This window comes from Oncorhynchus masou, chromosome 18 (genome assembly GCF_036934945.1).
Source record: "Oncorhynchus masou masou isolate Uvic2021 chromosome 18, UVic_Omas_1.1, whole genome shotgun sequence".
Classification (NCBI taxonomy): Eukaryota; Metazoa; Chordata; class Actinopteri; order Salmoniformes; family Salmonidae; genus Oncorhynchus; species Oncorhynchus masou.
Genome location: NC_088229.1, coordinates 35916450 through 35932499, shown reverse-complemented (window position 1 = coordinate 35932499; position 16050 = coordinate 35916450). Strand labels below are relative to the sequence as shown.

Below are 16050 nucleotides of genomic sequence, written 5' to 3'. Positions count from 1 at the left end.
GAGTAGTAGTAGTGCAGCCTTATGTCTCTTATGGTGACGTCCAAGGTTTTGTTGCGGTTCCTAACCAATCAAGCATTTGATGTAGCCTGTATTCAGAATTCAACTGCATGAATCATATCTGTGGGCCTAAGACTTTTGGGCCTAATATGTTTAAATGTCACAGTACTGCAAAGTTAGTCTTAATGCTATGATAATTTCCCAACTTTCAATTCTCCAACAAGAACCTATTAATTTAGCCCACTACTGTACACTCTGCAGCTCTGTCTTAACTTCTTGCAGTGTGTTGTTTGCACAAAACCAGCAGTTCTGTTCATGCATGTCCTGATTGGAAATGTTCAAACCGACATGTCACTCGCACACTTCCTCTCTTCACAAAGCTTCACTTCCTGTCGCAGGACAGCCTCCTTGCAGCTTTTGTGTTGCGAGCCAGCCAGCAGATCTTCACTCACTCTGTGTGCATTGTTTGTTTATTTCCTCTTCCCTTCTGAGTCCAGCCACCGCATATCTAACTTGAAAAAAAGAAACACCTTTTTAAATAGATTCAGACAAAAGAAGTTTTCATTTCCTGTTTGCACACCACAGAGGCACCAACAAAGAAAGAAAATAAACAGCAGCAAATCCTTTAACTGGGCTTCTGTGTACTAGACCTAAGTGGGACTTTTGTCAAATGTTGTCTAATTGACTTGTAGTAGTGTTTGTTAATGAGGGGTAACAGGAGTGCTGTTTGTGAAAATGGCAATGAAAAGCTAACATGCAAATGAAAAGCTAAGCGTGCTCGTGTGAGGAAATGCATCGCCGTGGGCTTATTAAAGGGGGCTCACTCAGAATTATACACAGACTTAGTGCCTCTTGAAGGTGTCACAAAATGGTTGTTGTGGCGCTGTTGACCCTCATTGTTTAGGGAAGTGAGCAGTTCCCTTGCACGTAGTCTTCTGACCATTGAAATAACATATTGAAGCTAGGTCTGCAGCACCAGCTCGTGCATCAAAGTTGATTTAATGTAATAAGGATCCCCATAAGCCGACGCCAATGGCGACAGCTAGTCTTACTGGGTTCCGTCACTGAATGAAAAAGACATTGCAGACAAAAGACTTGACAGTTTACATACAAAGTGATAAAACATTCTTTTTTTTTTTACCTTCATATCATCCAGTCCACACAATTACCATGTTGCAAGTGAACATTCTGTATGAACTAATTATTAATATGTTGTCACTGAGGCTGTACTGTGATTTGTATACTTAGCGTTCCCCTGACTCTCTCGCTAAAGCATGGAAATAACCAGACCCAGCCAAGATAGGTTTTAATATTGGGTGGCATTTTTCTAATACCTGGTTATTACGGGTGGGATTTAATCGTTTCCTCTTCCACAGACCCCAGAGTCGGGCTCAGTAATGAGTTGAAAGCAGGTGGGCTCTTAGGAGAGGGGGGGGGGGGGCAGAATGTATTCAGACCAGAGAGAGCAATAAAAGCACATCTCCAAGGCAATCCTGACAAAGCCCTCAGTGGCTCATGAGGGGCACAACAATTAGAGGTATGGCTGCCTGGAAGAGAAGGGGTTTCGTACGGGGAATTGACGATTGGGGCCTGGGTGATGAATCATTCATTAGTGTTATTGTACCCCTTTGGTAGAAGAATTAATGGTTTGGTTTATTTAGCATTTGAAGTTGTTTGTGGCTTATGGTGTATGACTGAACAGTTGTGCAGAGGTGTGTGTGTGTGTGTGTGTATGTGTGTGTGTGTGTGTGTGCGTGCACATGCACGCTGAGTGTGTTGGCACTGGCAGCAAGCAACCAAAAACACAACAGTGACAGAGTGCGCAAGTCTCTTTGAAGCTCCAACAATCAATCAAGTATGCCTCTGTCCAGATCGCACACTGGAAACCAAGCCCTGACTGAGACAGTGCACACAAGGTTGAAGACTCAGCAATTTCCACAAGTGATACTCTCATCCCTACTGTATAACCTATTGCTAGCAAACTGAATAGCGTATTTAGATCTCAAGACCAAAGCTAAACTACAAGTTGAGATTTTGAGTCAGGCATTCAGTGGTTTCGCTGTGATTAATAGTATTTGTATGCTACTTAAATACTTTGAGATTTGCCTTTTCAACCGGAAAAGTAAAAACATTTCTGGAGTGTCTAATACTGGACCGTCTGGCGGTCATTTGTCTGGCAAGCCGAGTTTAAGAATGAACTGATCTCCTTTGGGAGTGCCATATGAACAAATTCACCCTTCCAGCCCATAGCCCCTCTGGCTACAGACCCTGGATTTGTAATATTGCTCCTCTGCTCCATTCACCAGCTGTGCCTGGCCTTGTACAGTAGCAGGCGATTAATCACCGAGATGAATCTGAGGATCTCCAAAATGAAATTTGTGGCCCTGGTCGGTGTATCATTTGACGTGCTGTTATTAGCACATTATGTATTGACGATTTACCTAAATGTAGTCTGCATGCTATTTTTAGCTATCAGTAAGAGCACAGTGGATTACATATGCAGTGTCAGGTGTCTTGCCATCAGGGTTGGGGTCAATTCAAATAAAATGTTTTCTATGACAATTCATGAATTTAAATGTATTTCAATTCAATTGACAAAAAATAACTAACTGAATTGAACCCAACCTTGCTTGATATTTATGACTCACTTAGCTTTTTTTTGTTGGCATGCATACCTTGCGTATTGTACTTTTATAATACATTTATAGAGCATATCCCAACCACAGTGGGGAGTACCCAACAGAAATGCACATGATGCTTTTTCTTTCTCGTCCCTGAGTTTTCACCAAACGTCACAGCCTATGGGGGTCAAGTTGTGCCCTTTGACTCCGAGTGCCGGTTTCACCCAATCACAGCAGCTCTAACTGTGGGGTCAGTCGAGTCCTCTGGCAGCTTGCCTTCCACCTCTCTGTCACGTCCCCCTAGCGAGAAACGACAACAGTAACCATGGTAGTGTCCTCCCTTACCTTGATTTGCCTATTTACAACAAGAGAAAGGTTGATCTTACCGAAGCGGAAAACCAAAGCCCCGATGACTGCTCACTGACGTCAAAAACCTGCATAAAGGGCAACCTGAGCCCTGGACATATGAAAAACAACAGTGTCAGACGTAATCTACCACCTTAATTGATTTGGAAATAACAAGTGAATAGACATCTTAGAAGCATGTCCAATGGAAGATTCCTGTCTGCATGAATCTGTGATGTCTACTCTCTACACATTGTTTATTGTTTTGTCTGCTCTTGTCCTTGCCAGCCACCTGTATTATAATTTTTGTTTAAATTTAAGGATACTGACTCCTCAATATTCAGCCATGCCCCCCCCCCCCCCCCCCCCCACACACACACACACACACACACATTGCTTTCTTTGAATTCTGACCGGCCAATGTGTTACCTGATCTACACCCCCCATTCTGTGATACTGGTAGCGGCGCATGGCGATTTGAGATGGACAAAGCTGCCCCCTCTTGTCTTAAAATAAACAAGTGCAGTCGTTTGGTGACGGAACACTGCCGATAGCCAATACAGCCCAGGTGAGATTCACTGGTGTCTGGATGTAACACAGACACCGAAAGGACCTCTTTGTTGCTTGCGGCCTCGCACACTTATACAAACCCCTTCCTCCACATCTTTGTGGCACATTTAGACATTTTAAGAGCGAGACCGTCCATGGTGCAGTTGTACGAACTACGAAGTCACAAATAAGTTGTGACTCGAGATACTCTCGTTTTCCCCTCCTCTCCCATTCTATACCAACCCTAGCCCCCCTCCCACCACTCCTCCATGCCCATCCCCCTGTCCTCCTCACCCATGTAGTGTGGAAGTCCTTGTTTCTTGCCCCCCCCTCCTTCTAAGATGCCAGGGGGCAATCTTCCACATGAATGGACTCCTTCAACATGGACATGGTACAAGTCACCATATGGGAGGATTAATGAGTATATTATGCCTGGAGCACAATTCACCCGTCCTGAACCATCCCAAAGCAGAACAGCACCAGACCTGGGTTCAAGCCCTATTTGAAATCTTTCCAAGACTTGGAGCATTTGTTCTAGTCTGCCTGGAGCGCCAGATGGGTGGGATTTGCAGTAAGGGGATTATTTTATTGCTACATATTTTATTGCGTGTGTGCATCTGCCTGCTCTGTCATTGTGGATAGGGATGAGAAGGTATAAAGCAGTGCCTCCAAACCCCACAAGAGGTTGGGGTCCACTTTGCAAATGCCGGATGAGCGATCTGCTTCCTTGTGGACTGTCTATTAGGCATCACGATCAAGTTCCACATACATTTTCTTTTACACACACTGCTCCTATTTGGCAAGCTTATGCTTCGTAGAAGTTGTGAGAGACATTCAAAGACAGACAATCATCCTGAGAGGAAGTGAGGTGGGAAGAAAGAGAGAGGGGGCATTCTAGTACCCCTCCCTTTTTTAGTTTTCTCTCGTCAGGATTTGAGTGACAGGTCAGCTTTCTGCAGGGAGACGCAGTGCTCACAAACACACTGTTGCGAGCCACTGAGCAGCCGATCAGTCTGACGTGGGCTTATCACCGCACAGCTACATCGAGGAAATGGATAAAAGTGTGATGCTCAATAATTGAGGTATTTATAGAGGTGTCTCCGACGATTTCCCAGGTACATTGGTTTAAATGTCTTCTATAGCAAGGGCTTACAGTATACATTAGTTACACGTACCATGGGGATTCTGTATGCATGTAAGGTATTTGAGGCAGAGCTTAAGCTAAACACAGGTGAGACCATAATATTTACGAAGCTCACCGGATGAAATTCACCCCCAACCTAACCCTTAAATCTAAAGTAAACTGACGACTGCGATTCCCCCATATCATATATTGCTGTACATATATCACCTTGTGTATGATACATGCAGTATGAACCTAACCACTATCTTTCGCTTTTCTTTTTTTCCTCATGCAGGCCTTTTTGCACAGAATCCGACAAACTGCCGAAGAGCAACAGTGTCTGTCGCCTGAGCATGTCAAGGTAAATATGGCCGCCTATTAAAAACTATCCTAATGATGCTTTGACAAAAATGACTACGCATAAAATATTTTTTACAAAATGTGGCGAGGCCCTATGGGCCTTCATCCAAATAAGTGCACTATATAGGGAATAAGATGCTATTTCAGACGCACCCTCTCTCTGCTACCACAGATCCTGTTCTCCAACATTGAGTCAATCCTGGACGTTCACAGAGAGGTGCTGTCTGCAGTGGAGGCCAGCCTGCACCCGGAGCCACAGCCAGGGCATGCCCTCGGACAAGTCTTCCTCCAGTTTGTGAGTGACACACACTTCCATGCACACACACGCTTGCAGTGCACATATATATGGACACAGAGACTGGCTTGAGCATAAACGCCCAGCTACGCTCTGACGCTATTTCTCACACCCTATCCACTGTTTCAATGACCTGCAGTTAGGATAAAAGATCAAAACTGATGTGAAAGTGGCCTTCGACAACTTTCATATAATAATATACACACAATCCACTCCCTCTCTTCCTCCCTCGCTAATTCCCCCATCCCGCTCCCCCCTCCCCTCGAAAAAGCCTGCATCCTGTCAGCCAGAAAGACCCCTCTATCCGTTCCTCGCCAACCCCATGCAAGGCCCCTGTCACTTGCATCCCCTTCAGCAGATTGCTTTCCTCCCTCCGTCCCTCAGTTCCCGACACCCCCCCCCCTCCCCCCTTTTGAACTCGTTTGGCCCTTGGGAACAACAAAGAGCTGCCTGTGTCGGGGGGAAGAGATGGTGTGTCAGTCATCAATGGGACAATGGCGGAACTAGTTGCTCTTGCGCACACACAGACACATGGACACACACACACAGAGACACGCACCCACACACATACACACTTAGGGGACTTTGTAGGATGAGGTATTAGCTTGAGGATTGTCACCTGACAGAAAGCATATTGTAAAGGGTGTTTGTTCAAACAGAAAGCTCCTGTAGTCAAACTAAAACTATCAATATTCTATTAATTGAAAGGATGTTGAGAGTAGCCTCCTCAAGGAGGTGGTAACCAAGCTTTGTTTTCTAATTGGACTACTATACTGTAGAATACTCCAATCAAGAGCTCTCAGAATGAGTTGTGTGTGTGGGTGGAGGGGGGAGAATCTTCACATGGCCACTGGCATTGTAGCTCCGTATTCATTACAGGGCTCTCTGTCTGTGACCTCTCTCTCCTTCAACACCGACACCTCTCGCCCAATCAATTGCCCCCATTTGGTGCACTCCGCCTCCTGCCCTTGACCCCAGTGACAGCAGACACCCCTGCTGAGATCTGATTAACCCCCAGCATTGTTCTGCTGTCAATCAAAGCCAGAGAAATACATCCTGATTCTCCTCTTATCTCTCTCAAGCTCTGTCTATTCCAAGGTTGGTTAGATCACACTATAACCCAGCATTGTTGAGCGGGCCATTCACTGTCAATCACAATCACAGCATACAGATTCTCCTCTCTCTGAAGATCTGTCTTATTTCAGTGTTGCTCATAGGCCACAGTATAAACAAGCACAATGGCTTGATTCCAATTCAAAAGCATACTCCCAGTGCCTGATAAAGCTTACATTCATCAAAGGGAGAGAGGAAGTGAGAGTGGAAAATTGGTTTGGAATCCAGCCTATAGTAGCCAGTGGGCCTCAAATATCACCCGCCACCATGTTGACTTTTAAGGCGTGCATGTTGTTGAATCATTGGGGTGGGTGTTCAACGACCGGCAGACTAAACCAACCCTGGGTAGAACCTTTGGCTGACGTTTGAACCATGTTGGCGTGAGGAGGAGGATTACACAAACCTACCCCCAAAAAACTACTAGAGAATGTTAATTCGGAAGGATACAGATGTCAATATTTGCTCTATTTCTAGGCTGTCCCCTGACCAAGGCCTCTTTCTCCCAAGCTAACAGTCATCATATTGTGGCCCTTCTTAAATAGACTCATTATGCTTTGACACTCCTATTTGCCCTGTGTTTGTTATTGCCCCTCTTATCCTGCTGAAATTCCACTGATGGAAAAGGAAGAAAACCAAGTGTTTATCAAAGACACAAACACACTCTTTGAGCTATTCTGAGCACAAGTGGAGCCCTTCAAATCAGGCCCAGTTTATTCAAGGCTGACCCGGCTTTGGAATTGTACAGGTCACATTGAGGAACTTAAAGAAATGCCCATAAGGTAAGCTTATAGATGGATTAATGTTCACTTTTAGAAGTCCTTAAAGGTCCAATGCTGCTGTATTTATCTCTATCAAATCATTTCTGGGTAACAATTAAGTACCTTGCAGTGATATTTTTTTGATGTTTTTTTTTCTTTACCAGTGTAATTTAAAACAGAGACAAAAAATTGCAAGAGGTTTGCTAGGACTGTCTGAGCGGGGAGGGGGAAACTGAAAACTAGCTGTTATTGGCAGAGAGGTATGGAACACTTTCGTATTGGTCTATTAGCCCATTTACCGCCTGGTGAAATCACCAGGCAGGCCAAAACTTAATTCCACCAAAAAAAGGCTCTTACACTAAATGCATAATCATCCTTTTAACATTATTATTCCAACCTCATGGTGTGGAATGAATATATATTTATTATTTAACCTTTATTTAACTAGGCAAGTCAGTTAAGAACAAATTCTTATTTACAATGATGACCTACCCCGGCCAAACCCTCCCCTAACCCGGACGACGCTGGGCCAATTATGCGCCGCCCTATAGGACTCCCGATCACAGCCGGTTGTGTTACAGCCCAAATCAAATTTTATTGGTCACATACACATGGTTAGCAGATGTTATTGCGAGTGTAGCGAAATGCTTATGCTTCTAGATCCGACAGAGCAGCAATATCTCACAGGTAATACCTAACAATTCCGCATCAAAACCTAATACACACAATCTAGTAAAGGAATGGGATAAGAATATATAAGTATCTAATATATGGATGAGCAGTGACAGAGTGGCTAAGAAGCAATAGATAGTGAAGGATACAGTATACGTTATACACATAAGATATGTAAACTTTATTATAGTGGCCAGTGATATGAAGTTTGTAGGTAGGCAGCCACCTCTCTGTGCTAGTGGTGGCTGTTTAACAATCTGATGACCTTGAGATTGAAAAACAGCTTCAATCTCTCTGTCCCAGCTTTGATGCACCTGTACTGACCTCGCCGACTGGATTGAAGCGGGGTGAATATGCAGTGGCTCGGGTGGTTATTGTCATTGATTATCTTTTTAGCCTTCCTGTGACATCGCGTGCTGTAGGTGTCCTGGAGGGCAGGTAGTTTGTCCCCGGTGATGCATTGTGCAGACCGCACTTCCCTCTGGAGAGCCTTTTGGTTGTGGGCGGTGCAGTTGCCGTTCCAGGCTGTGATACAGCCCGACAGGATGCTCTCAATTGTGCACCTGTAAAAGTTAGTGAGGGTTTTGGGTGACAAACCAAATTCTTTAGCCTCCTGAGGTTGAAGAGGCTCTGTTGCGCCTTCTTCACCACACGGTCTGTGTGGGTGGACCATTTCAGTTTGTTGGTGATATGAACACAGAAGAACTTAAAACTTTCCACCTTCTCCACTGATGCCCTGTCGATGTGGATAGGGGGGTGCTCCCTCTGCTGTTTCCTGAAGTCCACGATCATCTCTTTTGTTTTGCTGACATTGAGTGAGAGGTTATTTTCCTGACACCACACTCTGGGGGCCCTCACCACCACCTCCTCCCTGTAGGCTGTCTCGTCGTTGTTTGTAATCAAGCCTACCACTGTTGTGTCGTCTGCAAATTTGATGATTGAGTTGGTGTGCATGGCCACGCAGTCATGGGTGAACAGGGAATACAGGAGGGGGCTGAGAACGCACCCTTGTGGGGCCCCAGTCTTGAGGATCAGCGGAGTGGAAATGTTTCCTACCTTCACCTGGGGGGGTGGCCTGTCAGGAAGTCCAGGACCCAGTTGCACAGGGTAGGGTCGAGACCTAGGCCCTCCAGCTTGATGATGAGTTTGGAGGTGTAGTCAATGAATGGCATTCTTACATAGGTATTCCTCTTGTCCAGATGGGATAGGGCAGTGTGATCGCGATTGCATCTATTGTGGACCTATTGGGGGGTTAAGAAAATTGAAGTGTGTCTAGGGTGACTGGTAGGGTGGAGGTGATATGATCCTTGACTATTCTCTCTAAGCACTTCATGATGACAGAAGTGAGTGCTACAGGGCGATAGTCATTTAGTTCAATTACCTTAGCTTTCTTGGGAACAGGAACTACAGACCCCTGGGATTGAACCAGGGTCTGTAGTGACACCTCTTGCACTGAGATGCAGTGCCTTAGACCGCTGCACCACTCGGGAGCCCATATATACAGTGCCTTCGGAAAGTACTCAGACCCCTTGACTTTTTCCTCATTTTGTTACGTTACAGCCTTATTCTAAAAGGGATTATATAAAACATTTTAATTAAACTCTTCCTAGAGCTGGCCACCCAGCCAAACTGAGCAATCGTGGTAACAGGAGAAGGGTCACTCTGACAGAGCTCTAGAGTTCCTCTGTGGAGATGGGAGAACCTTCTAGAAGGACAATCATCTCTGCAGTACTCTACCAATCAGGCCTTTATGAGATTGGCCAGATGGAAGCCACTCCTCAGTTAAATGAACATGGCAAACTCCAAATGGGCAGTCAAAAGTCAACTAATGACTCTCAGACCATGAGAAACAAGATTCTCTGGTCTGATGAACCAAGATTGAACTCCTTGGACTGAATGCCAAGCGTCACGTCTTGAGGAAACCTGGCACCATCCATATGGTGGTGGCATCATCATGCTATGGGGTTGTTTTTCAGCGGCAGGGACTGGGAGACGAGTCAGGATCAAGGCAAAGATGAATGGAGCAAAGTACAGAGATCCTTGATGAAAACCTGCTCCATAGCGCTCAGAACCTCAGACTGGGGCGCATGTTCACCTTCCAAGAGGACAATGACCATAAGCACAGAGCAAAGACAACTCAAAGAGTGGCTTCGGGACAAGTCTTTGAATGTCCATGAGTGGCCCGGACTTGAACCCAATCGAACATCTCTGAATAGACCTGAAAATAGCTGTGTAGCGACGCTCTCCCATCCAACCTGACAGAGCTTGAGAAGAATGGGAGAAAAGACCCAAATACAGGTGTGCCAAGCTTGTAGCGTTATACCCAAGAAGACTATGCTGTAATCACTGCCAAAGGTGCTTCAACCAATTACTGAGTAAAGGGTCTGAAAACTTATGTAAATGTCATATTTAAATAGTTTATTTTAATAAATTAGGAAAAAGGTCAACCTGTTTTTGCTTTGTTGTTATGGGGTATTGTGTGTAGATTGAGATTTAATCCATTTTAGAATAAGGCTATAATGTAACAAAATGTGTAAAAAGTCAAGGGGTCTGAATACTTTCCGAATGCATTGTATATGTATGTGTTATACATATTTATTTGTATAACACATAGGAAATCTAGTTTTTGACTGCACTAGGCCTTTAGGAAGTTCTGTTCTAAGCCTAGTCGTAGTCTAAGAGGGTCAAAGACGTTTCGTGGTCTTTACTTTCTTGTGATGTTCCATGGAAACTCAGTCAAAAAATGTTGATTTGTTATGATGAGGTGGCCATGAGCTTAGAAGTTTGGTATTTTAAGCATTGCGTCAGAAAAGTCGAATGCAAGTGTCCGGGAAGACATGCACGCACACTCACTCCCTCACACACACCAGGTTTCCGTTTTCCGGTAATAGCCGGCTTTTGGCCAAAATTTCTTTTGAGAAAAGCCAATAAATTAAATTGGCACCGGCCAAATGTCCAGGATTAAGAGAAAAAAATCCCATTGCGAAATAATGATTTTTAGTCTATTCATTGATGGAAAAGGCAGTCGATGTAAATACATTTGTAAAACGGCATCATCTCAAACAGGCTTCATCAGCGGGTCCACGAGTGGGCTGGAGGCAGTAGGCTATCCAAAATATACTTGTTTGAAACCTGAACGTTTTAATAGATATTATGATGCATGTCTTGCCTTAATTTAAAGTAACATATTAGATCTCCTCTCTTTCAAAATTCGTAATGGAAATTTATTTGAATCTCACTTCTTTTTGACATCAGTGTTTTCCCGCTAATTGCATTATAGAACGAACATTTGCGCCGAGTTTACTGCCTTGTGCGCATGGCTGCGTGTATAATGTGACGGATAAAATAGGTGAACAAACTTTTTTAAGCTAAACGTACTGATCTGTTACATCAGACCTTTTTATGTAGCCTAGGGCTACTAGTTGTATGAATGTGGGATCTACCTTCCCACAATTGTCCCAGAGTCTGTTTGGAATAGGCACTTTTTTTCTCTCAACAAAATAACCAATAGAATAGGTCAACTTTTCTACTATGGAGTATAGTAGATTGACATAGGCTAGTGATTTTGCTGTTCGTTAGGCTACTCGTCTTGTTTTTTAAATTAGTTTTTTTTGTTGGTGTTTCACACCATATACTGGGCTCGCTGTTGCTCCTGGTGATGCCTCGGACTTTGTTGCCCTGCCAGCCAGCGGCTTTGTGTGTTTGTCTGTGTGTGACAGCGGAGCCCTGGGCTACGCTATCCCTCTGTTGCTTCGCCGTTTACAGCCGCCAAACACGGTGACACACTTTGAATCTACCCTCGTCATGGGAACCGGAGAGATTGCTGAACGTACTGTAATGTTACATACAAGCCAGATTAGTTCTCTCTTCTTGCTGCGTTGCCATGTGGACCTGACGCATGCATGAGAGGAGGTTGGAGAATGGAAGGCTAGACTAGTCTGTAGCGGTATGGCCTCTAGAGGTTGACTTTGATATACTGTTTCCAAAGAGCTGTGAGAGACGACATTTAGAATGGGGAGAGGAGAGCAAGAAGGAGACACTGAGACCAATGGTGCACCTGGTAGAGATTGTTACCCTGTGAACCTTTTTATGGTGCTTGGCCCCATCAGTTTTACAGTGACCTTGTGTATTTAACGTTGGATGCCTGATAGAAATGCTACGCAGCATTCTTACCTCATGCTCAATATTTGAAGATTCAAAAACAAACAGCATCAAAGGAGTGACTCAGTGCCTCCTATATTGATCTGCCTTTTAAGTCGCTACCTAAAATGCACGTCCAGCTTTTCAGAGAGAGCGAGTGTAGCGTTTCTCTGAAGGTTGTGAGGATATGCTAGCCTCGCAGGCACGAGCTAAGATTTCACTTCCTGCCGCTGTTTCGGGTGACCGCAGCACAGTTTTGGTTACAGTACCAACCAGAGCAGAGTGAGGAGGCCCTACACGGAAGCTGGTTTCACTTCCTAATGACTTGAAGGTCTATATATCGGGTTTTGGGCTGAAGCCTACATTTAAATTCTGAGGAATAGATTCCTTAGGCCTATATGTTGTCCCTAGTGGTGGGTAAATAATACATTGAACCTATGCGCATAGCTATCATATAACTAAGTTTATTTTTTATTTATTTTACTTGGCAAGTTAAGAACAAATTCTTATTTTCAATGACGGCCTAGGAGCAGTGGGTTAACTGCCTGTTCAGGGGCAGAATGACCTTGTCTGCTTGGGGATTTGTACTTGCAACCTTCCGGTTACTAGTCCAACGCTCTAACCTCTAGGCTACCCTGCAGCCCCAAGTGTTTATGAGGAATGTCTTAAGTGGTTAAACCTATAGGGAGGGACAGTACATTATATCCACATAACTATGTCAGCGTGAATAGAGGAAGTTCAGAGGGCTTTCTCAGTTCAATATTTACCCAAATAAGGAAAGCACATCTCATCAGAATTGTAATCTTAATTGGTTGGAATTATGTGTATAGGAGTTCATCTTCAATTCAACTGATGTTGCGACATTATCAAATCAAATTTATTTATATAGCCCTTCCTACATCAGCTGATATCTCAAAGTGCTGTACAGAAACCCAGCCTAAAACCCCAAACAGCAAGCAATTCAGGTGTAGAAGCACGGTGGCTAGGAAAAACTCCCTAGAAAGGCCAAAACCTAGGAAGAAACCTGGAGAGGAACCAGGCTATGTGGGGTGGCCAGTCCTCTTCTGGCTGTGCCAGGTGGAGATTATAACAGAACATGGCCAAGATGTTCAAATGTTCATAAATGACCAGCATGGTCGAATAATAATAATAATTATAATAAGGCAGAACAGTTGAAACTGGAGCAGCAGCACGGCCAGGTGGACTGGGGACAGCAAGGAGTCATCATGTCAGGTAGTCCTGGGGCATGGTCCTCCGAGAGAGAGAGAGAGAGAAGGAGGGAATTAGAGAACGCACACTTAGATTCACACAGGACACTGAATAGGACAGGAGAAGTACTCCAGATATAACAAACTGACCCTAGCCCCCCGACACACAAACTACTGCAGCATAAATACTGGAAGCTGAGACAGGAGGGGTCAGGAGACACTGTGGCCCCATCCGAGGACACCCCCGGACAGGGCCAAACAGGAAGGATATAACGCCACCCACTTTGCCAAAGCACAGCCCCCACACCACTAGAGGGATATCTTCAACCACCAACTTACCATCCTGAGACAAGGCTGAGTATAGCCCGCAAAGATCTCCGCCATGGCACAACCCAAAGGGGGGCGCCAACCCAGACAGGATGACCACATCAGTGAATCAACCCACTCAGGTGACGCACCCCTTCCAGGGACGGCATGAGAGAGCCCCAGTAAGCCAGTGACACAGCCCCTGTAATAGGGTTAGAGGCAGAGAATCCCAGTGGAAAGAGGGGAACCGGCCAGGCAGAGACAGCAAGGGCGGTTCGTTGCTCCAGAGCCTTTCCGTTCACCTTCCCACTCCTGGGCCAGACTACACCCAATCATATGACCCACTGAAGAGATGAGTCTTCAGTAAAGACTTAAAGGTTGAGACCGAGTTTGCGTCTCTGACATGGGTAGGCAGACCGTTCCATAAAAATGGAGCTCTATAGGAGAAAGCCCTGCCTCCAGCTGTTTGCTTAGAAATTCTAGGGACAATTAGGAGGCCTGCGTCTTGTGACCGTAGCGTACGTGTAGGTATGTACGGCAGGACCAAATCAGAGAGATGGGTAGGAGCAAGCCCATGTAATGCTTTGTAGGTTAGCAGTAAAACCTTGAAATCAGCCCTTGCTTTGACAGGAAGCCAGTGTAGAGAGGCTAGCACTGGAGTAATATGATCATTTTTTGGGGGGTTCTAGTCAGGATTCTAGCAGCCGTATTTAGCACTAACTGAAGTTTATTTAGTGCTTTATCCAGGTAGCCGGAAAGTAGAGCATTGCAGTAGTCTAACCTAGAAGTGACAAAAGCACAGATTAATTTTTCTGCATCATTTTTGGACAAAGTTTCTGATTTTTGCAATGTTAAGTAGATGGAAAAAAGCTGTCCTTGAAATGGTCTTGATATGTTCTTCAAAAGAGAGATCAGCGTCCAGAGTAACGCTGAGGTCCTTCACAGTTTTATTTGAGACGACTGTACAACCATTAAGATTATCACTAGATATCTGTGTTTGACTAAAAGTTATTCTGTTCCAGAATATTCAATGCCAAGTTTTTCTATTCGGATCAGATCAGGTCCTGACTGAATTGTGTTTCTTCCATCTTTCAGAAGGGGCGGTTCTCGGTGTATGGGGAGTACTGCAGTAACCACGAGAAAGCCCTGCGGCTGCTGATGGAGCTCAACAAGATCCCCGAAATCAGGACCTTCCTCCTGGTGAGGATCCCACAGCTGACACCAACTCTCACCGTCTTTTTACGCATCTCGTTCTCTCTGAAGAAAAACTATCTTCTCTTCCTCTTATCTATTCTTCCTCCCATTCTAGTCCTCTTACACCATGCTCTCTCCCTCTTCCTTTACTACCTCTTCTTGTCTACCTCTTCCTCCCACTTTCTCCCTGATCCTCTTCCCCTGTGTCATCATTTTCCACCTCTGTCCCAATCACCATCCTTCTCTCTGTCCTCCTCATAATGTCACATCTTCTTCTGTTTACATGTTTATGTTTGTTATAAAAAATAACAGGTATTAGAAAAAGGTCGCTCTGGCAAACTCACGACGTAACCACAGGGTCGTTTTGTCACCAGAAGTCCAGCTGTTTCCTTGTTTTGACAACCCTTCTTGCCCCTCAACAATGAACACAGGAACTGCCTTTGATTGCGCTTCCAAAGATGATGTCATGGTTGGTGTGAGCCGTCCAGCTGCGGTACATTGGCACGGCTGGCTGGAAGATCTGAGCCTTGTTGACACCGATGTGTTTCCTCCGTCTCATTATTGACTGACCTGAACTTGTTCTCGTTGTGTTCTGTACATTCTATCCCAGGCTGCTAGTGGAACATCACATGGGGGGGTAAATCTGTACTTTCACAAGTCAACTGCGTTGATGTCAATGGGAGACTAAGATACATTTGACATATGTGGATGTTAGGATTCTCCCCATACATTTAAACTTTTAGCGGAATGACCCTTTAAGCTACAAGTCTGAACTCCACAGGTTGAAGCTGTAGGCTGGTTTCAACCCAAAATGCATGGTAGTCCACAGTGCTTTTTGTGGATGATGTGGAGTGAGGGAATTGGGAATGTGGTGTAGTCAGTCGATGAACTCTGGCGTGGAGACGATGCCTTCTGTAATCGCAGGGAGCCTGGAGGCTTAATGAATAATCACATTTGGATGTAAGCTTTGCATTAATTAGTCATGATTTATAAATGCAAATCGTTATTTGTATTATAATGATATTTGAGGGTGGTGCGGCATGAAGAGCCATCGGTGCATCTGTTTCCTCTCTTGAATTCCGTTCCATTTCCATGTTTTTGCGGTATTTGAGCTGATATTTCCATGTTAATTGACAAGCACTGAATATGTACGCCGTCTCTCTCTACACGGACATCAAAACAAAGCTGTACAGCTGAGAGGAGTGAAGTGAAAGTATGCTGAAAGGAGGTCAAAGAGAAGCTCTCGGAGGGAGTTTGGCTGCAGGCACGCTGATGGAAATAAGGTTCAGATTGGAAGACTAGAGAGAGAAAGAGAGAGAGGGGTGGAGATGGGGATTGCGTCAGGATTGCCAAGCCGGCTGGAATCTGT

At 44.8% G+C, this 16050-nt stretch overlaps 1 protein-coding gene across 1 annotated transcript in view; it reads left to right on the top strand.

Moving 5' to 3' along the window:
• prex1 (phosphatidylinositol-3,4,5-trisphosphate-dependent Rac exchange factor 1) overlaps nt 1-16050 on the top strand; it is a 118466-nt gene that overhangs the window by 16735 nt on the left and 85681 nt on the right. The window contains exons 2-4 of the mRNA XM_064923138.1: nt 4931-4996; nt 5168-5290; nt 14583-14687. Coding sequence (XP_064779210.1) covers nt 4931-4996; nt 5168-5290; nt 14583-14687 — 294 coding nt within the window. The remainder of the gene's footprint in view (nt 1-4930; nt 4997-5167; nt 5291-14582; nt 14688-16050) is intronic.